The sequence below is a fragment of the Erpetoichthys calabaricus genome, chromosome 15 (assembly GCF_900747795.2).
Source record: "Erpetoichthys calabaricus chromosome 15, fErpCal1.3, whole genome shotgun sequence".
NCBI lineage: Eukaryota > Metazoa > Chordata > Cladistia > Polypteriformes > Polypteridae > Erpetoichthys > Erpetoichthys calabaricus.
Window position 1 is genome coordinate 2,843,061 of NC_041408.2, and position 23,530 is coordinate 2,866,590.

Here is a 23,530-nt window from a genome sequence, read left to right on the forward strand (position 1 = left end):
GATCGGCGTGGTGTGGGTTTGCACTTTTTACTTGAATTCTGTTTTGAATTTTGGGTCAATGCATTCCACCCACAGCCCTCCTACTCTTGGGAGCCGAATACGTCTGATTATAACGAACAGTGTGGGCATCGCGGAGGGGCAAACATCCAGGGCACTCAGCGGAATGAGGCGAATTTTAGATTAAAGAGCCACAAACACACATGGAGTATGGCGCAAAGAACAAGAAATGAAATGACAGGAATCTGAAAAAGAGGAGTGACTATCTATCTATCTATCTACATATCTATCTAATCCTGCCAACCACGCTATCTATCTATCTATCTATCTATCTATCTATCTATCTATCTATCTATCTATCTATCTATCTATCTATCTATCTATCTATCTATCTATCTATCTATCTATCTATCTAATCCTACCAACTACGCTATCTATCTATCTATCTATCTATCTATCTATCTATCTATCTATCTATCTATCTATCTATCTATCTATCTATCTATCTATCTATCTATCTATCTATCTATCTAATCCTGCCAACTACGCTATCTATCTATCTATCTATCTATCTATCTATCTATCTATCTATCTATCTATCTATCTATCTATCTATCTATCTATCTATCTAATCCTACCAACTACGCTATCTATCTATCTATCTATCTATCTATCTATCTATCTATCTATCTATCTATCTATCTATCTATCTATCTATCTATCTATCTAATCCTGCCAACTACGCTATCTATCTATCTATCTATCTATCTATCTATCTATCTATCTATCTATCTATCTATCTATCTATCTATCTATCTATCTATCTATCTATCTATCTATCTATCTAATCCTGCCAACTACGCTATCTATCTATCTATCTATCTATCTATCTATCTATCTATCTATCTATCTATCTATCTATCTATCTATCTATCTATCTATCTATCTATCTATCTATCTAATCCTGCCAACTACGCTATCTATCTATCTATCTATCTATCTATCTATCTATCTATCTATCTATCTATCTATCTATCTATCTATCTATCTATCTATCTATCTATCTATCTATCTAATCCTGCCAACTACGCTATCTATCTATCTATCTATCTATCTATCTATCTATCTATCTATCTATCTATCTATCTATCTATCTATCTATCTATCTATCTATCTATCTATCTATTATATAGTGCCTTTTAGAAGTCACATCTCCTTGTAGAGTATTTTAAGCATCACACCCCCGTCTCCTCTACCAGACCGTATTTCTTTCTGTGCCCCCCGTCCATTTCTGTTCCTGCCACTAACCTGTTTTCTGTGCCACGAGTGCACAGAATTGCCACCCTGCTGCAGATTGCGGCCCACAACACAGGCTGATGTCATGTCATTAAGAGAGAAAGTGTAGAATGGTGATGTGAGTCACCGGCAGCAGATTTCATTCAGTCATTAAGTGACTCATCATAGACGGTGCTCATTTTGATCGCTTGCATGGCGTTTGTGAGTAAACTGTTGCCAACGTGGGTGATGGATTGATTGCGGTTTCTGTGTTGCTGCACTTGACACCGGTGGTCTCAGCGAGCAGGAGGGAGGCTGGCCTTGAAAGCACGAGGTGTTGGGTTCACTGAGACAGTTCAGTCAGCCCACGTCAGCGGTGTGCCACACTGCTCGTCTACTGTACTGCGGTGTGGTGTTTTACACAGATTTACACTGTCGATAATGTTAACAGTTATTAGTGTACTGTACTGCTATATTTTCAGTAACAGGCTCTGTCATTTTGTGTTCTTTGTTGGCAGTAACAATGACCATTACACTCACATGACTTCCAGAAGCTGCAACCCATAACTCATGTCATCATCAGCTTGTCACTATTTAAGATGGTGGCATGCTGTTTACATCTGCCCAGGTTTCTGGATAAGTTCAAACCAAATCCATGTGCGCTGGTAACACCTCCAGTCCTTGTATAAGAGCCTCTTTTGAAACACATCACCCCAGGTCACTCAATGCAGCCGTGTCCCTCAAAGCCCAACAGCGCGGTCGTGTGTGCCTTTTCATTGCTCTTGGAGTGAATGACTTGTGTTTGCAATGAAAACGAGGAGTCCACCTCACTGGGGTCGGAGGTCATCGCCATTCAGCTTTTGTTTCCTCACCTTTCCATGTTGTCATTTGCCTTGAGAAGGACCCGAAGCCCAATTACGTGGGTGGCACAGCCCGAACCTCCAGTCCTTGGGTTGTGTTACGCGTGTCACGTCATAAGTTCTCGATTAAGACCACGCGACTTTTGCATGACAGATGGATGACCCGTCTCATTTGACATACAGAGATAGTTTTTCTCATTTCTTTCGGTTTTGACTTTTTGGCTCAGTACAGCTGTTTGTTATTCAAATGAATGCTAACACAGCCTCATGAATATTCATGTTCATAGTTGTAAGGAAGCAGAAGCAGAATCACAGCAAGTCGCCGGTCAGATGGCCCACTTCACGAGTAGGTGTGTTTGTTAGTCCTATCGAAGCAAGAAGACTTTATCAGAATCGAAATAAAAGTGGAGCACGGAGCCGTCTCCTGACTCTTTTGTGAAGTGGAGTTTGGCTGCCGTTTAGTTTCTGGTTCAAACACCAAAGAGAGGAATGGTACAACTCCGATGGCGACTTCTAGGGACGTTTTGGTGATTTTGGTTTAGTGTCTTTTCTAAGTTTTAACTCAGAGCCGTCTTCTGCTTAGCTGGAAAACTGACAGGACAAGAAGGAAAAAAAAAAACCAAAGTCCACCGTGAGCGTCGGTGGGCTTTGGGCCCCAGGAACCAAGTTACCTGAGCTATTGTAGCACATTTCAGTCATTATTTACTGCTCTGATGCTGATCTTTCTGATCATAAAAGATGTCATTCACGAGAGGTGTTACGGTATTTGAGGATTTGGCTCAAAAATGAAACAGCACATCGTCATCTCATAACAGGCTTACCTTTCGAGTTTGGCATTTTTCCGTCCAGCCGTTTTAGCTCTGGACCGTTCTCAAGAAACGGTGACACAATGACAGACCGACACGCCCCCATCATCAACATATCGATGACATTTTTTGAGCTCCCGATTTTTTTTTGGATGTCCCAACAGGACAAAAGTTCATTGTCGGGTCAAATCTATATGTCCGAATCCACGGATTTTAAAAACGAGTCCTTGCTATTACTTTAATGTTTTGGATTTGTGTTTTTTTGTCTTTTTCTCTCGTCTTTTGATTGGACTTGCTGTAATTCTCGATCCCTTGGATTTCCACCCAATCTTTTCTCCGGTTTACCTTTCAAAATCCTTCAGGCTTTCCTGCAAAGCACACCTCATAAGGTGAGCCGCTCCTGATGACGTCACACCCATCCTACTTCTGTGAAGACGCCATCTCCTGGCATGAGGACGCACACATCGGTACCCACTGAAACGTCAGTCCAAACAGGAGCTGTGCCCGGGGGTCAAGGACGTGTCAGGCAGCTAATCAGCCGTGTCCCCTAAATGTGACACGCAGTCCCCCACCTGCCCAAAGGTTCTTTTTTCTAATAATTTAATGATTTTAAACATTATGAGGGGCTGATGTTTCTGATTTACTCCTTGCAAGCAGACCTCGGGGTGCACACCATAGAACGGCTCGGCTCCTTCTTTCATTCCTTGGCCACCTAAACACCCGGCCTGAGTATCATCACGGACAAACTGTGAAAGCAGTGACCACTCAACCAGGCAATAAAGATAACAAGTGAGACGCAGGTTTGGAGGGGGGGGCTAAGAAATGACAGCTTGAGCGCTTCTTTAGAGCACCGGCTTATAATGAAGTGAGACTTTAAAAGCGTGCAGCGAGGCGAGGACGAGAGGCTTGACGTTGTTTTGAGCAATCAAGGGAAGGCTGATAATCGAAGGTAAGAGGTTCAGAGAGGTTAATCGCACAAGAGATTAGTCAGGGGGGGAAACAGTGGGCCATAAAAAGACACTGAGGTCACCTCACGGCGTACGCAACTCTGCCGAGGTATCCATCTGCTGACTTCTGTAAGCAGCTTGACCTCCACGAACGCGCTGTCATACAAGCCGGACACTTGTTACACGTTACTGTCACTCGGAGCTGGGCCATCCTTTAGGGGACATAGACGGCCAGCTTGGTCACTGAGGATATGTCTGAAAGTTAAGGGGCGCCATTAATGTAACTCAAGTGGTGTGCGCTCCAGGCCTTTCTGTTACATCCACGCTATGGACAGCACTGTTGTCACTGTTGTCACTGTTCAATCGCACTTCCCCGGACGCTGGCACCTGTGTACTTACTACCATAATGCTGTGAGGATGCTCCTAAGTTAGTCACAATATATATATTGTGAAAGGAGAAATGTAGAACACAATAAAGGTTGGAGACCTCCAGGTGCCCCTTTAATTACGTCATTTGTCATAATAAATAGAAAACAGATGGCATGGTGACACCATCCTTTATATTGCATGTCGATGGCCTGATAAGGTGCGCCTCAGGTGTGAGATGTGCCTCCTTTCAGAGGATGGTTCCGGAATGACTTAGGGGTTTGACTCTGTTGATACAGCTGGTGGGGCGGTAAGGGGCTGAAGTGCTGAGGTGGTCCTGGGAGTGATGTCACTGTCCCTCTTGTGCCTCATCTTCTGCTGTATGGAGGGAGAAGGGGAACACGTGAGTGACACTGTGCTCCGGAAATGACTTCCTTACCTTCACATGTCTCTGACGGAGCCCCCCTAAGCCGATGTGCTGAACGGTGTGTGCAGTTTATACACAACGGGCTGCTGGGATGAGACCTGCGACCCAGCTGTAGATAAGCAGGAACAGAAAACTGATGGGCGGATTGTGAAAGAAAGAAAGAAAGAAAGAAAGAAAGAAAGAAAGAAAGAAAGAAAGAAAGAAAGAAAATTAATTATATTAATCAGAAATTAGTTAATCATTTTCCAGTAAAAACAATACCAGACCAAACTCAAACCAGTCTTGTTTAATCAGGAAAGCAAACATCTTATTTATATTACAGATCTTATTTGATTTCAATGGGAGGAGTAAAGGGAAAGAGAATAGAAAGAAGAGGATGAGAAAGATGAGGATGTATTGTAAGAAAGAGAAAGAAAGAAAGAAAGAAAGAAAGAAAGAAAGAAAGAAAGAAAGAAAGAAAGAAAGAAAGAAAGATTATCATTAATTTGTTATATTTGGAAAGGCACCATGGCCATAGACTCCTCACTCTCCCTTGGAAGATCTCCACCAGGCTTCTGCAAAGGAGGGTCCATCCGTTGCTCGAGCCTCAGATTCATTGGAGTGAAGCGGATTTCGTCCTACAAGTGCTCTTGGAACACTGGGCCAGCTTTTTACCTTCATAAGGATTCTGGAGGGTTCATGGGAGTATGAGGAACCAATCTACGCATGTTTTGTGAACTTGGAAAAGACATACAACTGTGCCCTGCAGTATTTTATTGGGGGTAATGCTTTGGTATCCGGCCAGCCCGGCCCATTTACCACCAGAGTGAGTGCTTGGTTTGCACTGATGGTAGCAAGTCAAACTCGTTCCAGTCCGGTATGGGACTCCACTAGGGCTGCCCTTTGAACCCAATTTAATTTTCATGGACAGAATTCCTAGGAGCTGCCAAGGAGTGGGGGGTGTCCAGCTTTGTGGACCTCAGAATTGCATCTCTGGTTTTTTCAGATGAGGTGGTCCTGCTGGCTTCATCGGACTCTGACCTCAGACATGCACTGGGGTGACACACAGGCAAGTGTGACGTGGCCGGGATGAGGACCAGCACCTCCAAGTCCTTGGTCATGTTTCTCAGCCCTCTCTTTGGTTGTGGATGAGGTGCTGCCTCAAGCAGAGGAGTTTAAATATCTTGGTGTCTTGTTCACGAGTGAGGGGAGAAGGGAGTGGGACAGTCAGATAAGAGCAGCGCTGGAGTCCCGGTGAAGAGGGAGTTGAGGAGAAAGGTGAAGCTCTTGATTTACCATCCAAACCTTACCTGTGGTCATACGATTTGCACAGGGTGTGTGGGCTCAGCCTTAGAGGTGAGAAGTGCAGAAATTTGGAAGGAACTCAAAGTAGAGCCAGTTGAGGTGGTCGGGCATTTGACTAGGATGCCTCCCTGGAGGAAAGCTTAGCGCAGACCCAGAACACGATGGAGAGATTTTAACTCCCTGCTGGACTGGGAACACCTCGTTATCTCGTGGAGGAGTTGCAAGAGGTGGGACGTCTGGAAACTTTACTTAGACCCCCTGCCCCCATGACCTGGACCTAGGTGAGTGGCAGAAAATGGATGGATGGAAAGGAACTACATAGAAAGAATCCCCCTGAGATATTAGGCGGAACCTGCCTTGAATGGAGTGTCATATTTATAATTATAGTTAAATTTATGGATCAAATTACTGAAAGAAAGAAAGAAAGAAAGAAAGAAAGAAAGAAAGAAAGAAAGAAAGAAAGAAAGAAAGAAAGTCCCGCCCAAGCTGGCCTTGTGTCATACAAACACCGCAGTTTATTGATTATTCAATCCTTAACCCGAAGAACATAACGAACGCAGGAATGAATGAATGAATGAATGAATGTCTTAATAGTGTATCAATAATGTATTAACGATGTATTAAGCAGACCAAAGCCCTCCGGCTCGTCATCCTCCGCCTCTCCCGATCGCGTCCCCCTTATCCTCCTTGTTTTCAAAGTAAGCCGCTGCTAAATGCGCTTTGCCTGCACAGATCGCGCTTATTGTGGCCAAATAGGCTTAGGAGGATCGCCATGGCAACCGCAAATCACAATCAAGGAGCGCGAGTGAGCATCCGAGTGAATCAGCGGCCCCCCTGACAATTGGACAGGACCGCAGCAACAAGTGGCACCCGGCGAGTGGCCGACAAATCAGAGGCACAACTTGAAAAGGGACAAGGACTTGTCAGTGGGATCTTTACTGTAAATATAAATTAAAGAAGAAGAAGAAAGGGAAGAGGAAGAAAAAGGGGATAAAGAAAAGAAGAGGAAGACCTCCGCCGCGTGACGCGTAAAATCGGGCTGTCCGTGCCAGGCAAGTAAGTGGCGCCCGCCGGTCAGCGCGGGTCCAGAAGGCATTTCAGGTGTTAAAAGTTGGGGAATCCTGGGGGGTTTCAATGGCATGAAGAGTTCGGATCGCTGCTATTATGGAGATAACTCCGCGCACTTGGGCTCCGTGCGGTCCGTGAATTTAAAAAAAGTGCAAACTACATTACTGTCCGACATTCCAGGTGAATGAGACGTTTACCGAACATTCAAAATGCATCAACCGGAGTTTAAAAAAAAAAAAACGGGCCGCCCACCGCAACAAACCCGTCCGGGTGCTAACCGGGAAGTGGCCAGGCGGACACCATCGGTTCGTTTCAGCCGACTTCACATTGAGACCATTTAGACTGAAGAAAGCGGCGTGGAACTTTGGGGTGAATTGAGATCGGCGCTTTGATATGCGGAATGGCGAAGATTTAAATTGAACAAATAAAAGAAAGCGTTGGAGGAACACAACCAAGCATCTCAATAAGTTCCTGGATAGTTCCCCGCGCGCTCGTGGAGATTCTTCGTGCACCGCCGGCTTTGCTCGTTTTTTCGGTTTTTCCTCCTGCATGCCCAGTATGGGCAGCTCTGCCTTTATTTTTATTTATCGTCATTTTGTTTTTTTGTTTTACTATTTGTAAAGCTCTTTGCGCTACACTTTAGTATGAAAATGTCCGTGATAAATAGAAGGTGTCATCGCGCGTCATGTGACTGGCACCCCGGCCAGCCTCAGCAATGCTGGGACAGGCGACCCTCAGAGGGATCAGGCGGGTAATGGAGAACGACTCGTCCAAACCCGGTAATGCACTTTAGGGAGGCTTCACGGGGACTCCTCTGCGCGCTACGGTTCAAAGCTCTTCGTAAGTAAAAACAAGCAGAGAGAATTGCGGGAAGAAAAGCGAAGCACGCGGACCTCACATACGCGACCCTCGAGGACAAATCCGTGCTGAGCACCCGCGGTGTCTTTACGATACTTCCGAAGAGTCAGGCTGCGTGGAATCGGGGGGAGTCCGGCCTTGCAGGGGGGCACGAGGAAGGGGCTCGACTTGACGCGCTCTCATATTGGCTTTATAGCGCCTTGTCCGGTAAACGCCGTGTTACAGTAAGTGATGCGCTCAGATTTACAAAGCAGAACGTAGCAGGAAGGCGCACTGCGTGACTTTAATCTTACTGAGGTCGAGAATGGAAACACATCGAGGAAAGTCATGGCGCTCGTGTCCCTCACACACACTTGTGTTGGAAGTATAGTGACCGAGAAGTGACACGAATAGTAACAGCAATGACATTTCTTGAATAAAACAATTCAATCAGTCAGTATGTATATATACAGTATATGTAATATGGGACTGTGTGTTGAGTTTGATGGATTTTCTCGGACCACATTTGCTATTTCCTTTAAATAAATAAATACAGCATATACTGTGCATATATTATTATTATTATTATTATTATTATTATTATTATTATAGGGGCTGACCGAGTCTGTTGCATTTCCCCAAGAGCATGTTATTGTATTTGCATATGTATATATGTGTGTGTGTGTGTACATATATGTATATATTTATTTATTTGAAGAAAATAACACATGCAATATGTTCTGTGAAAAACCAGCAAACACGCAGCTCCGTTTTATTATTATAATTATGTATATCTGTACAGAATATACTGTATGTATATATATATATGTGTGTGTGTGTATTTATTTAAAATATATAGCAAATATAATATGTTCTGAGAAAATCCATTAAACTCAGCAAACAGCCCCATAATAATATTAAAAATAGCAATAAAGATAACTATACAGTATATCAAAATTGATGTAATGTTCTTATATATGTATGCTGTATATACAGTATATAATGTTTATATATGTTTTTATTTAATAAAGAATTTGGGAAATACAATAAAATGCCCCAAAATAATAATAATAATAATAAATCTCTGTCTATATATGTACTGTATATATATCATCCAGACTGTTTTAATTTTTCATATATATTTAGTTAAAGAAATAAGTAAATTCAAAAATATGTTTTAAGAGAAAATCCATCAAATTTGTCTCTCAGCCCCTGAAATATTATTAAAAATAATAATAAATCGATATCTATAAATACTGTATATATATCATCAAAATTGTTCTAATGTTCATGCATATATTTAGTTGGAGAAAAACAGCAAATATAATAATGTGTTCTAGAGAAAGTCTCTCAAACTCAGCAGTCAGTCCTGAACATTAATAAGAATAATAATAATAAAATAATAATGATCATTTTCTATACCTTTTGCTTTTCCGTGTTCCCCACATACAATTCCTGACAGCAGAAGCAGCAGGACACAATGGGGTTCTTTTCTTTCCTTTAAAGTGTACATCCACTCAGACGGCACGGTGGCTCAGCACTTAGCGCCGCCATTGTCTGGGTATACAAATCCAGTGTCGTGTGAACCTGCGTGTTCTCCCTGAGTCTCTGTGGGTTTTCATTTTTCCAGCATTGTCCATTATGAGGTGGCAGTGGTCATTAATGTAAACAGAGCCACCAAATAGCTTTCCAAATTTCAAAATGTAAAACCAAATTACGTCACCTTAAAGCATCAAAATTAATGGAAAAAAAAGTAAATAAATAAACAATCCGAAAGCTGAGTGGGCTCAGTCCACGGTTTATCTCGGACTGAAGTGAAGCGAATTCAACAGACTGGAAGTGCGTACTGCTAGGCGTCACTTGCGACACGCTGGATGTCGTTCTTGACCCGCCATTTATTGTGTGTGCTCATAAACTGCACTGCGCTTTCCACCGTAGCACACAACTGACACAATCACTTAATAAAGTACATTTTGAAAAGAAAAAAAGTAAAGTAAATAAAAGAGAGTGTCTCAAAGAAGGCACCTCAGTCTGCACGTGGGCGCAGTCGTGCCAGAGTGGTAACGGTCGCCCCTGTAAGCACTGAGACCCGCGGTGTGTCACACGCACAAATAATAATAAGGATAACATTCAGAGCCACTCAAGTTATAACAGCGGTGCCTTTTTGTGTTTCCCCTTTGACTCTTGTCGAGAGTTGCTTCTGGGGGTCTGACTACAATTACTACTAATTTCCCCCTGGGATTAATAAAGTATCTATCTATCTATCTATCTATCTATCTATCTATCTATCTATCTATCTATCTATCTATCTATCTATCTATCTATCTATCTATCTATCTACAGCCCTGCCCCATGCCTGTCACTGTTTATATTTAATGGCTCTTTGTTCCTCTTTGTCCCATAACAGAGACCCCCCCCCCCCCCCCGAGACATTTAAGCCCACATAGCAGAGCTGCTCAATGCATTAGGTGATATGAGTGGCCGTCCATCATCTGAGGGGCACCATTTTTGAAAGTTAAAGGACACACACTATGGACCCCCTCAACCCCGGTCGTAGATAGAAATTTAACAATATTGTCCGTGGTGTGTTCACAAAGGGACACCATTTGTGTTTTCAAGGGTGTGGGTGCTCTTGACACTGGGGGTCTTCACCCCTCAGTCTTTGAGCTCTGATGATACTGAGTTGGCACCAATGCCAGCTGGGTGCCATTTTAAAACTAAAGGCACCCACACTACAGACAACATGGGCTGCGTGATCCGGACACTAAGGTTGTCAAAGTCTAACAATACCAGCTCTCCACTAAGCGTGGCAATGAGGTGACACTCATCAAGCCCACCTAGGGCTCCAAATGTGCGTTGACTGGCACTGCCACATGGCGCAGGCAGCAAGTCCCTCTTGGTTTTTTATTTTTTTTTTGTCGGACTTTGGTCCCCGGGTGCTCAGATTGCTTGTTGTCACACGATGGTCTGCAGTACCAGGCACACATGGACAGGCAATGAAAGATTCATATTTCACAGCACTGCTGTCATTTGCAATGTAAGGACGCTTTGTTTTTGATTTGCATTTGCAAACATGGCTGGAGGTCACTGATTGCTTAAGCCACGTGGGGCGAGTGGCGCGCCACCTTCTATGAAGAGCCCACCAATGCGGTGTAAACAGAGCGCCTCTGAAATGTCACTTCAGCCTCCATTCAGTGGTTTTCTATAACCGCGCTGCTGTCAGAGGGATTGATTCAAGATTAACAACAGACCACCTTCATCATCGTGAATTCTGTGAATTGGAAAATGTCACGGCCATTTAGCTTGTTTACATTTACATTTATTTGCTTAGCAGGCGCTTTTATCCAAATTAGGTCAACATAATGGAGTAAAACATCAGTCTGGGGGACAGTTTGGGAACAAGTGTGACAGGACAAGGGGACAAAACCGATCATCACTCATGAAGAGCTGTGAACAAAATACAAGCGAGCGTCAAGAAAAGGCAGAAGCCAAACATTTACTGTAATGGCCGAAGTCAGCAAGTGGCAAAGAGGGCAAATAAAGAGCACAGGTGGGTGATACACACTAAAGAAAGGTGGACCCCTGAGTGTAGCCGGCCAAGACTGGCTGCCTCCTTCCAGTGCCGGATGGCTTTAAGGCACTGGTTCCCAGAAAGGGGCGGGGTCTGATGACATGGGGACAGGACAGGAAGTGACGTCCAATCAATTCATTTGGCCACAGGTGGACTCCAATCAAGTTTGAGAAACATCTCAAGGGGAATTCAAGCAAACAAGAAGCCCCTGGGGACAATTGGGAGGGCCACAGCAAAGGGTCCGACTACCTCTGGGAAGGAGAGATTTCAGTGTTTAACTTTTAACAAATCGGCAGACCTTTCTGAAAACATGTCGTCACTTTGTCACTATGGGTAGACTGACCGTGAAACGTGTGAAATTCATCCATTTTAAAATAAACGTACAACACGATGAAGTGTGCGGAATGTGAGGGGGTCTCAGGACTTTGTGAATCCACTTTAAAATTCACGTTTTTCCCGTCACAAATGCGTCTTAAAGAGCCAAAAAATCAACGTCCTTGGCTGACTGTCAAGTTTCTTGACACACACCCACCTGGCACGACCCCCTCGGCATCTCGACTTTAATGCAATCTCAAAGGTGGGAAGACAAGAACAAGGAAAGAACACCCAAAGCTTTTGTGATTTCTTTATTTCTTTATTTTTAAAGAACTGTAGATTCATTTTGAATTATTTTGGTTTATTTTCCGAGTCTTTTTCTGTTCATTAAAAAGTGGCACCACTTTAGTGATGAATCTTGAGGGGGGCCAACATTTGAAGTTGTTTGGAACCTAAGGGTGTCCACCTTGTTTATGACTGCCAGGGCCATCGCCAGTCATGTGATGTTGCATCACCATGCTGCTACGGCTACTTCTGTCATAAAGTGTGTCCCATATGGATATTTGATGTTAAAGGCGCTACATACATAATGAAGATCGACTGACTACTCGATTGATTGAGATTGCAGTGACACTTTTGGTAAGAAAATTCCAGTAGGGCCTCACAGAGATAGAAGGGAGAATCCAGTCAATAAGGGGCGGAGCCATCCTGAGATTCTGGCGGCCATCTTGTTTGTTTTTTCTCAGCATCCGTCGTTGGCGAGCGTGTCTGCCAAGTCTGTGACCTGCATGTCACTCATTTTATTGTGTCCTTATCAAGAAGCCTTTTGTTCAACCTTCTTTCAGAATCTCTTGTTTTTGAATTGATCGTTTTAGACTCCTGACTTTTGAGTTGTTCATCCGACCTCAATTTTTCATCTGGAGATTTGGCTATGTTTTTACTTTCTCATATATGAAGTATAGGGAAAGTATTGTAATCGTCCAAAGATTTGATATAGAGATTTTGATGAATCTCAATGTTTTAGGACCTCCCTGAGTCCGAAATACCATTTTTGGAATTATGTCTGTGTGTAAACACGATAACTTGAGTTCGCTTTCACTTTGGTGGTCAACCAAGTTTTGCATACAAGTATTGGGTACAAAATGTAGATTTCTATCAACTTGTAGACTATTTCCATTAATCGGAAGTGGTACTTTTTTATTTATGCAGCTACCAAGTCCGATTTATTCAACTTTACTTTCAAAATAATTGCTCAATATATTATTACCGTATTTACACATGTACCACACGCGCATTTTTTCCCAAAAATTAGCATTAGAAAATCAGGTGCGCATCATACACGAGGAAATTTATTTCTGTAATGTTTACTTCTTCTGCGTGGGCTCTCTCACTCGCTCTCTCTTTTGCTCGCTCGCTCGTGCTCTCGCTCTCTCTCTCTCTCTCGCTCTCTCTCTCTCACTCACTCATGCTCTCTCTCTCTCGCTCTCTCTCTCTCTCATTCGCTCTCTCTCGCTCGCATTCTCTCTCTCTCTCTCTCTCACTCACGTTCTCTCTTGCGCTCTCGCTCACTCTCGCTCTCTCTCTCTCTCATTTGCTCTCTCTCGCTCGCATTCTCTCTCTCTCTCGCGTTCTCTCTCGCATTCTCTCTCGCGCTCTCGCTCTCTCTCTCTCTCATTCGCTCTCTCTCGCTCGCATTCTCTCTCTCTCATTCACGTTCTCTCTTGCGCTCTCGCTTGCTCTCGCTCTCTCTCTCTCTCACTCGCTCATGCTCTCGCTTGCATTCTCTCTCTCTCTCTCGTGCTCTCGCTCTCTCTCTCACTTTCTCTCTCTCTCTCTCACTTTCTCTCTCGCTCACTTGCACTCTCTCTCTCTCGCTCTTGGTTTTTAATCAGTTTGGCGTCATCATTCAGTACGGATAGTACCAAGCGTTTACGCTCCTTCATGGTGAGAGAGAAACTAAAAGTGATTTTGGAAGCAGAGAAGATAGGAAATCGGGCAGCAGGTCGCAAGTACGGAGAGTCTAGAGTCATGTGTCAAGATTGGCGACGGAAGAAAGAAAAACTTTCATCATGCAACAAAAACAGAAGGGCATTTCGCGGAAAACGTGCCCTAAATGCTTCATATACAATCACAATGTGTGTCATGCACGGGGCAAACTGTTTCTCGTCATTTTCTTTGTAAAAATTAGGGTGCGCGTCTTACACGAGGGCACGTGGTACACGAGTAAAAACGGTAATTTGATTTGATTTGTTGTTGATGGTTCTTTAATGTACATAATATAAAACTATAATCCTTGTCTTTCAGTTTACTCCTCAAATATCCATCCCCATATCTGAGTATATGAGAAAGTCCCGGGGAGAGCACTCCTGATTTTTTCTGTTCTTTTCGATCTCTTGGTTTTGACCTTTTTCTGTTTTGTGTTTCTCTCCTTTAAATTTTTGATTTTGCTTCACCAGCATTACAATTTTTGTCTAACTGATAGTAGCTGTTCGGTTTTTGTAACTCAGGAATCATAATTAGTGTGCTTTTTTGTTCTGATCTCTTCACTTGTGATGATTCATTTTGTAACCTTGTCCCGTAACACGTTGTTCCTAAACATTTACTCGATAACGTTGACCTCTTTTGTAAGTCGCTGTGGATAAAAGCATCTGCTAAGCCCACAGATGGGAATGTTTCATCGGCCACTTTGGGTTTTTACGCTCCCTGCCATCTTAACCATCCATTATCAGTGCGGCAGACACGCTCGTTATTAGGGGTGTGTCCTCTGAGGTCGTGCCCTTTGATGACTTGACACGATGCGTTCCCCCAAGGTAGCACTCCCTCATCCGAGCTGCCGATTCAAATGTGTTTTTCAAATTGACATTTCAAACTCTTGTCCTGTAAACGTTTTTTTGGTTCTCGACTTTTGCTCTCGTTTTTCTCACCATGATTTTTCTCTCCCGTTTTTGCCTTGATGCTCGTACTTCTGACCTTCCTTTTTTGACTTGTGTCTTTCTTCTCAAACTCTTTGTCTTCTTGCAGACATAATACAGGCTTTATGGTCTGTGTCCATGATGAATTCTTTGCACATGTTCCTGAACTCTTTTTGTAAAAATGTGGATCCCATCATAGATTCCATTTCTGATGTTGTTTTCAGATAATCATAGGTATTAAGTGTCCTCTCCTGATGACATCTTGTTTTTTATGCATGCAACCATTTTGAACAACGATTGCCACCACATTGCCATACAACGTCACCTGCATGTGCGCAACGCTGACTTTATTTTTGCGAATGGATAAAAGGTCGGCCATCATGCACTTTCTGCTCATCCAAGTATTCTAATGCGATTGTGGTTGGTGTTTCGGATTTACCTTTTGGTGTAAGATCGATGAATTTGATTTTGATTTGACGACAGATAGAGTGGCCCTCCTGTTAGCGATTCTTTGGGCTGGTTTTCTCAATGTTCCTTCTCCTGGTCACCCCCGTCCATTATCCATGTGGTCCAACTTCATGCTCGGCCTAAGATCCCACACAGAATAGAATATTAAAGGGGCATAGAAGGAGTCGTGGAAGACCAGAGTAGCATAAGCAGCACTAGAGAGCAGCCGAGGAAGGAGACAACTTTCACTAAACCTCACATGAGGGAGCGAAGGAGGGACACGGCGCTTCACAGTGAATTAGGCTACCAGCACAGTGATGATAAAATGTCAGCCAATTGATACCATTAAAAAAATCACACAAAATGGAAATCCTGTACCATAGCATTTGGTCATAAAGTGCAACCAGAGGACAGAACTGAAAGATTTCTCAGTGCCAACATAAATACTCAACACCAAAAGCACAAGTGCAAATGTCCAGTTTTTGTTCAATGGGCAAAGTGCTTAATCATATTGTAGATAAATGGTTCATGATAGCGATGACGCCTACTCCCAGTTAGTCAGCTGTACAAGTTCACGCACCATTCAAATTGCATTACAGATAAAATGAAGCAGTGGGTCGCTTAAAGGTGCTCAGGCTTTAAGGGCCAAAGCAGGAATTGAAAAGTGGAAACTGCGCCGGCGCACACCTCAGCAAATGTATGGCAAAACCGCAGGGGATCAAAGCGGCCCCAAGCACAAAGAAAACACCACACAGTCCAAAAAAATCAGGTCTTTCTAGATAAACGAATTTATGGAAAAAATCAGCTTGGGATGACAAAGTCGACATTTTAACAATCCCTTAAATTCCTCAGGTGAGTTTACCACTGATGTCACTTTTTTGCACGACAGCGCCATCTGCTGAAAGATGGAGAGCTCAGTGCCCCACTTGCCTTTAATCCCACTGATCGACTGATTGTGCACACAATGTGACTTTTCTCCAGGGCAGCATACTGTTGGTGTGTAATTCACCTGCCTTGGGCTGATCATCCTTATCAGAGAAAGCCCACCTCTGTTTTGTTTTTCTGCCCCCATTACACTCCTCACGCTTTGACTTTTGCATCACTCCAAGCCCCCCCCAGAGGCCAGCTGACAATGCTCGCAGACGTAAGTGGGAGCTAAAGGGTTACCGGCACAATGGGCTGGAAGGTAAACAACTGCATTTTTAATTGAGGACATTTTTGAATGAGCTCGGGGACGGCTTTCTCTCGTCCCCCAGGTGCCACTTAATTGGTAATGAAGGAGGCAGCGACTTGCCAGAGCCGAGATGATAATGATGGACTGTTAGCCGAGCCTTACACACAGCGTTATACTTCTGCATTTTCTCGAGATCTCCTTTACATTGGTGTATGAAAAGTGGGAATCACAAAGGTCGGGCTCTTTTCAGTGTGATCTTCCTAACAAGAAGGTGACTCAAAAACTATTGAAAAAATGGCTTTGAACTTTTAATACACCTCGGGATGGTGCTCAGTTTTGAAAGGCACTATATAAATAAAATCTCTTTAGAACTTAGCTTTGTGGTACAACACCATTATCTTGGCACATCATTTTTTCTTCCTCATTTTCAGTGAGTAAGCAGAGAATTGTATTAGTGTGCCCACTTCAGCCAGGTGATGATGGTGTCGTATGACTCGGGGGTTGGGCTTGTTTTGATCTTTGTGTCGTGTTATGCCATTGCTACTCCATGTGTCCTTGTCCTTCCTCAGCTTTTCCTCCCAAGGGTGTGCCCCGAGCAGTGGAGCGCCATTCACTCACACGCCGCACGGTGAAAGCCGTTTCACTCTTTTTCCAGAGGGTTGAATTGTGCCACAAGTGTTGCTGTGGATACGTCAGGGCTGAATGCTTTGACAGACAAGGTGAAAGATTACAAATGTAAGGAGCTTTGAACATTTAGAGATGAAAAGGAGACATTCATTAGCAATCAAGAGACCCAGACAGTCCTGTGCATTCAGGTGAATGTCGGAGACTCGTTTCCATAGAAGAAGTGCTAACAATGAGTTCACTGAACAATCAGGTGAGGAGCCAATCGGAAGCTTACAAGCAGGTTGGGGCAGGGCTAATGAAGGAACAAATAGGCAAAGACTTGATTTAAATAAATAGTTGTTTGCAAATTTGATTGCTAGCTTAGGTCAAAATTCAGATATCAACAGCACAGTTGTGGGACAGAGGAACAAACCTGGATGATGTTGTTGGCAGGGGCACCTTAAAAGGACCACCACTTATTCTGTGGCCAATAGATGTCAAAGGAACTAAATAAATGAGAGCTATCGATCACTTACAGTATATAGTGCCTTTTCTATCTATCTATCTATCTATCTATCTATCTATCTATCTATCTATCTATCTATCTATCTATCTATCTATCTATCTATCTATCTAATCCTGCCGACCACACTATCTAATCCTGCCGACTACACTATCTATCTAATCCTGCCGACTACGCTATCTATCTATCTGTCTATCGTTACACATGCGTACATGGGAGGCAGTCAAGGGGCTCAACTAACTTTAAAACATTTACTCTGAGGGCGTCAAAATGTACTAACATCTCTTCTCCCGCCCCTGCAGATCACAGGAAGGAAAGACCACTTAAAACACAATCGGGTTCCATTTTTGCCTCCGGACCATGCCATCCAACTGACCTCACTTCTTCCTAATCCTGTTGGACCCTCCTCTTCCTGCCCCCTACATATAAAGCCAAACACTTACCTCCTGCAGGTGGTCACATCTTGGACTTAGTCTTTATAGATTACTCTCTATCCCAACATTCTTTGGAAAACCATCTTAATATACAGGGTGGAACCCCAACCCTTTTTTTTGTGCCTCGTGTTTTTTCCACACTATCCATCCATCTATGTATCTGATCCTGCCAACTACACTCTCTGTCTATCTGTCTTACAGGCCAGTCATTCTTCCTAACCAGTCATGACAATATTGGCCACTAAACTCAATATTGCTGACATGTTACGGCTGGCTAGAGCTTCCAAAGGGTCATTTGTCCTCATTCTTCTAGATCTCTCCTCTGCCTACCAACCACAAGATCTTCGTTGCCATCATCTCTGACCTTGGCATTGCTGGGACTGCCCTCAGGTGGTTTGGGCAGATTACCATGTGTTCTGGTAAGGGGAGATGTCATGGGTGTGTCAGGAAAGCACAGGGGTGCCCCTAGTATCAGTAACAGGCCCTCTCCTCTTTCCTTTATACATCTCCTCAACAGTCCATATCATCCAGTCCCATGGTTTTTAATTTCACTCATCTGTACCTGTCATTACCTCCAATGTGTCACACAGTATCAGTTAGAATCACTGTATGTCTTACTGGATCTCAACCTGGATGAAGGAGCACCATCTCCAGCTCAACCTGCAAAGACAGACCTCCTTGTTATCACAGGCAGCCTGTCCATTCAACATCCCATTTGTGTTCAGCTCGGCTGACTATCGCCAACACCTGCCAAGTCAGTATGAAACCTTGGGGTGGTGATTGATGACCAGCCGTCTTTCTGGGACCATGTTGCTTCAGTCTCTTCATCTTGCAGCTTCACTCCATAAAACATCCTCAAGATCAGTCTATATCTAACAGAGTGGGCAGCTCAACCCCTTGTCCAGGCTTTAGTCCTGTCACGTCTGGACAAGTGGAACTCTCTGCTGGCAGGAGTACTGGCATGTGTCACCAAGCTGCTGCAGATGATTCAAAATGCAGTGCCACATCTGGTGTTCAACCAATCAAGGTGGGCACATGACACTCCTCTCTTCGGATCACTACATTGACTCCATGTAGCAACACATATTAAGTTCAAATCCTTGATGCTTGCCTACAGAGTAGTCAATGGGTCAGCACCTCTATGTATGGAGACACTTGTGAGGTCCTCTGGTCCTTCTTGCCCACTCAGGTTGCCTGTTGAATGATGTCCGGTGATGCCACTTCTGCGTAGTATCAAATCTCAGTCGAGACTCTAACCTTAACCCTGGCTGGTGCCACAAACTGCCCGCCTCCATTCGAACTTTGGACTCCCTCAATGTGTTGAAGAAGCATTTGAAGACCCTCTTGATTGGTGAATGTCTGTCTCACTGATATTAGCTGTTAGGTTTTGTAAATCTTGGAATTGTAACTAGTAACTTCCATTTTGTTCTGAACTCTTCACTTGTGTGGGTCAGTGTTGTCACCTTGTCCTGTCACACCTGTTCCCAAAACAGCCCACCTAGATTGATGTTAACTTGATTATGTTGACCCATTTTGTAAGTTGATTTGCATAAAGTGTCTGCTAAACAAATAAATGTAATTGTAGATACGAAAGGCCCTGTTTACTAAATAGAGAGATTGATAGGTTAGGTAGAATTTATTATCCAAAAGGTGACATTGTGACACAGACAGAAGAAAATAAGCAAACACACCACAGCCAACGATCAGTGTTATCATTCACACACACACTCAAGATTATTATTACTGTTTTTTAGGTGACACCTTTATCCAAAGTGACTTACAACATTTGAGGTACAATTGGTTCCATTTCTTTTGTTTTTCTAATTAGAGCAGAGGCAGCTAAAGTGACTTGCTTATGGTCACATAGTGGTGTTAGAAGTGGGATTTCAATCCTTTGGGTTTGAAGTACAAAGCTGTAACCACTACACCTTACTTCGGGTCTTTAATACACAGGGGGAAATTAAGAAGGGTTTTCCTGGGATCTGAGTTCTGAATTAGAAGTAAAGAACTGGGAAATGTATAGCTCACTAAATAGCACACTCACGAGAGATTGTTTCCTCAGATTATTCACAAACTAGGATGAGGATGTACCCAACACATCGATCTTTATGGTATCGTGCTGATGACATCAATCATGTCACTTCCAAGGCTGAGCTCTGTAGCAAGTGATGTTGCGTCATGACGATGCCGACTTAAAAATGCAGTACCCTGGGAAAAACAAAATAGTGATGGGAACAGAGCAAATTCATTTTTCCATAAATGAAGTCAGTTTAAAAAATAAATCTAAATTGAAAATAAGATTTAATACCTCAAAAAAACATAATAGGAAAGAAGCTGAAGGAAGTTCTCAGAGACGGAAATTTGTATGGCAGATCTCTCCTTACAAAACGCTTTGGGATGATGTTCTATGAAACAAAGGTTAGCTCTTATTTCACAGATGGTGTCATTTTCTTTTTTTACAGATCATGGCCCTCACACCATGGTTCAGGTGGAACGAGCCTCAGTTCCGTCATGCCCAGAAGAGCCCTGCGGACATGGTGACGGACACTTTGATGACGGAGCTGAGCTGGCAGATGAAGCAGGCCGAGAAGCTTCAGCGAGAACGAGACAATGAGTACCGGCGACTCAAGACTGGCGTTGACTACAGCTGGCTGATCAGCTACAACAAGAGTAGTTACGACATCACGCCTGGCGAGCGGCTGGAGCTCGAGGACACCTGCAGTAAAATCCACCCGTCCTTCTGTGGGCCGGTCATTCTCAGGTAAGACAGAGGTTCTATTGGGACTCCGCCGGTCACGGAGGCATAAAGGGGGCATAAAGAGCAAATTTCTCCATTTCAGATTAAATCCTCCGTACCGTCAAGTGTGCAGAATGAATCCGCTTCAGATGGGGTGAACGCCACTTGAGTGGTGTGGAGGTTGTATCAAAGAGAAGAAGCAGCAGCCTTTTACTTCACCCTTCCACATTTTACTAGAACATTTGTAATTCTCTCTTCTGTTATCTTGTAGGTTTCGCCAGATGATCACGGAGTACGAGCCTGAAGTTCAGGAAGTTTCACACCTCTTTCGTACGGTCCTGCAGGAAGCCTTAGAAAAGGTGAAGGAGGACGAAGAGGCCAAAAAGCTGGCCAGGCAGTGGAGCAGCAACAACAAGCGAGCCATGAGTTTATCTCTGACGACCTTCAAGTCTCGCGTCAGGATATATCCGTTCAGCAGCGACATCAAGACCATTTCTGAGGATGTGGAGAGGTGCACTGACTCAAACCGGAGAGTGTGGAGCATGCCGGAGTTCCGGCAGTCGAAAAAGTTATGATGGACTCAAGCGGGGCACAAGTCACTGCTTGTCCTGTGTGATACCAGCTACTCTACCGGGGTTTGGTCTTGTATCAAAGTCACCGAAATTTAAGCACAATCGTCACTTCTCTTACTTGCTCGTATTTTTCAGATCTGTCCAGTTTTGCTTTCGTTACTCGTTTATAGCGGTAAACTCACAGCAGACCTCTTGAACTGCCATGTATGGCAATGTTGGCCCAGCTGCAACCATTTCACCGGCATCAAAAATGGGATCATTTGTCCACACCGACGCCCCAGATCCAAGATCTGACCGCTGTTAACATGACAGCACTCATTTTAAGAGTCCTCCGCTCCACTCTCCGCGGCTGCTGGGGTTGGCTTTGGGAACCGCCTTTGGGAATCTCATCTTAGGCTGAATTTATGTTTCAGGTATTTCTTGCATAAAAATACAAGAAAAGGGAAAGAAATTGGAACAGGTGTTCATATTGATGCTGTATCGTAAAATATCGCAATAAGTGAGAAACGTTAAAGGTGTGGGATTTACTTTTTACTCATTAAAACAGGAAGGAACGGTCCTTACTCTTTATAACCTGCTGAGTTTTTGCAAGTAAACATTAAAAAAAAAACAAAAACAGTTTCAATGTTGTAGAATTTTCTTTCGACCTGTCACGCCTGCTTTGTTGGCAGTTCTAAAGGTTTACTTATGAATGTCACGTAATTGCTGGACTCGTCTCAATTATGCAGTGACAGTGAGAAAAACGATCCGCTTTGGAGAAGACATCTGCATTTTGGAAATGAGAATTCACTTCCGGCTATCGTTGTGTTGTTCTTTGACGCTTGGCCCTCGCGGTTTTCCTACGTTTTATTTCTTGCAGCCGTTTTAATGCAGATGATGGACAGCACAGCTCTCAAATCAGCTCCACACTGTAGACGCCGATCACATCATGGTGTGTGGAGGAAAAAAAAATGTGACTTTCCACATGTTGTCCACACACAGTGAGTACCTTTAAGTGAGCTCCTCACAGGGACCCGGTTTACAAATATCATTTAAACACGAATTACGGTTAGAAAAACCGGGTTACCGCATGTGGATTTCTTCACAAGTAATGAGAGACACGGACAAATTTGTTGGTCCCCCTCCACGAACAAAGAAGAACCCACAATTGTCTCTTGAAAGTGACCAAAGTCATTGGCACCCGTCTTTATTCCATATTTTAACAAAGATCAGTCTTAGCTTTCGAGTTTTGATCCAACAGAATATTTCAAATAAAATCACAAATGACAACGGCATGGACGTACACGATGGGACCCTCAATCTTACATTTTGTAGGACAGATTTGGAGTTTGCAATCACCTCACACAAGCAATTCCTGGAGTTTTCCCATGAGACATCTGCACCTGTCCATAGGTCATTCAGCCCACTCGTCCTGAGTAAACTTCTCCAGTGGGGGTCAGATGTGGAGGGGGACTTCTCCAGACTGCAGGTTTCAGCTCTTCGCATAGATGTTTCATGAGATTCAAATCGGGGCTCATTGGAGGACACTTCTGAACAGTCCCATGTAGTGTTTATCGACATTCCTTGTGGTTTTCGCTGTGTTTTTTGGCTCCTTATCCTGTTGGAGGATCCATGACCTGCGACTGAGACAGAACTTTGACACTGGGCAGGACATTTCGCTCCAGAATGTTTTGATAGTCTTGAGGTTTCATCGTTCCCTGCACAGACTCAAGGAACCCCATGCCAAATGCAGCAAAGCAGCCCCAAACATCGCCAAGTGTCCTCCATGTTTCATGGAAGGTCTGGAGTTCTTTTCTAAGAAAGCCTCACTTTCATGTCTGTGGACACAGAGCTGATATAACTTGCCAAAAAGCTCCAGTTTTGTCTCATCTGTCCAAACGGCATTCTCCCAGAAGCATTGTGGCTTGACAGTACACATTTTTGATGTGGACTCCCTCTGGGTCTTCTTCCACTGAGCCCACTACGACTCAAAGGGTACAAACAGACCCTGACAGACCTCAACCTTGGGGTTCAGCTTGTATATCTCCTCTGAAGTCATTTTTGTCTTTTTGTCTGCCATTCTCACTGTGCTTCTGCCCACTCTGGGGTCGATTTTCCTCTTGTGGCCACGTCCAGGGAGGTTGGCTGCAGTCTCATGGACCTTCAGCTTCTTAATAATATTTGCAACTGTAGTCACAGTAGAAATATCAAGATGTTCTTCTAGCCTTTCCTTTTGTCGGGCTTGTCTGACATTTTCTATTTTGTTCTGATCTCCTCAGATAACTCTCTCCTTTGCTTTCTCTGGTCCATGTTCATTGTGGGACACATGTTGACCACAAACAACAGAGTTCTGGCTTTTCCCCATTTAAATCGGTTGAATGACTGATTGCATG

General features: G+C 43.7%; 1 protein-coding gene across 1 annotated transcript; it reads left to right on the top strand.

Annotated features, from left to right (window-relative positions):
* Positions 1 to 6,706: 6,706 nt before the first annotated feature.
* rd3 (retinal degeneration 3, GUCY2D regulator) lies at positions 6,707 to 21,789 on the top strand. Its single transcript, XM_028820448.2, has 3 exons — positions 6,707 to 7,018; positions 20,312 to 20,610; positions 20,858 to 21,789. The coding sequence occupies exons 2-3, from the start codon at positions 20,315 to 20,317 to the stop codon at positions 21,159 to 21,161; spliced, it is 600 nt and encodes a 199-aa protein (XP_028676281.1). The 5' UTR covers positions 6,707 to 7,018; positions 20,312 to 20,314; the 3' UTR covers positions 21,162 to 21,789.
* The last annotated feature ends 1,741 nt before the right edge of the window (positions 21,790 to 23,530 follow it).

Coding starts and splice junctions, on each gene's coding strand:
- rd3 (XM_028820448.2), top strand. CDS start 20,315: ATGGCCCTCACACCATGGTTCAGGTGGAACGAGCCTCAGTTCCGTCAT. Junction 20,611..20,857: donor TGTGGGCCGGTCATTCTCAG/GTAAGACAGAGG, acceptor GTTATCTTGTAG/GTTTCGCCAGATGATCACGG.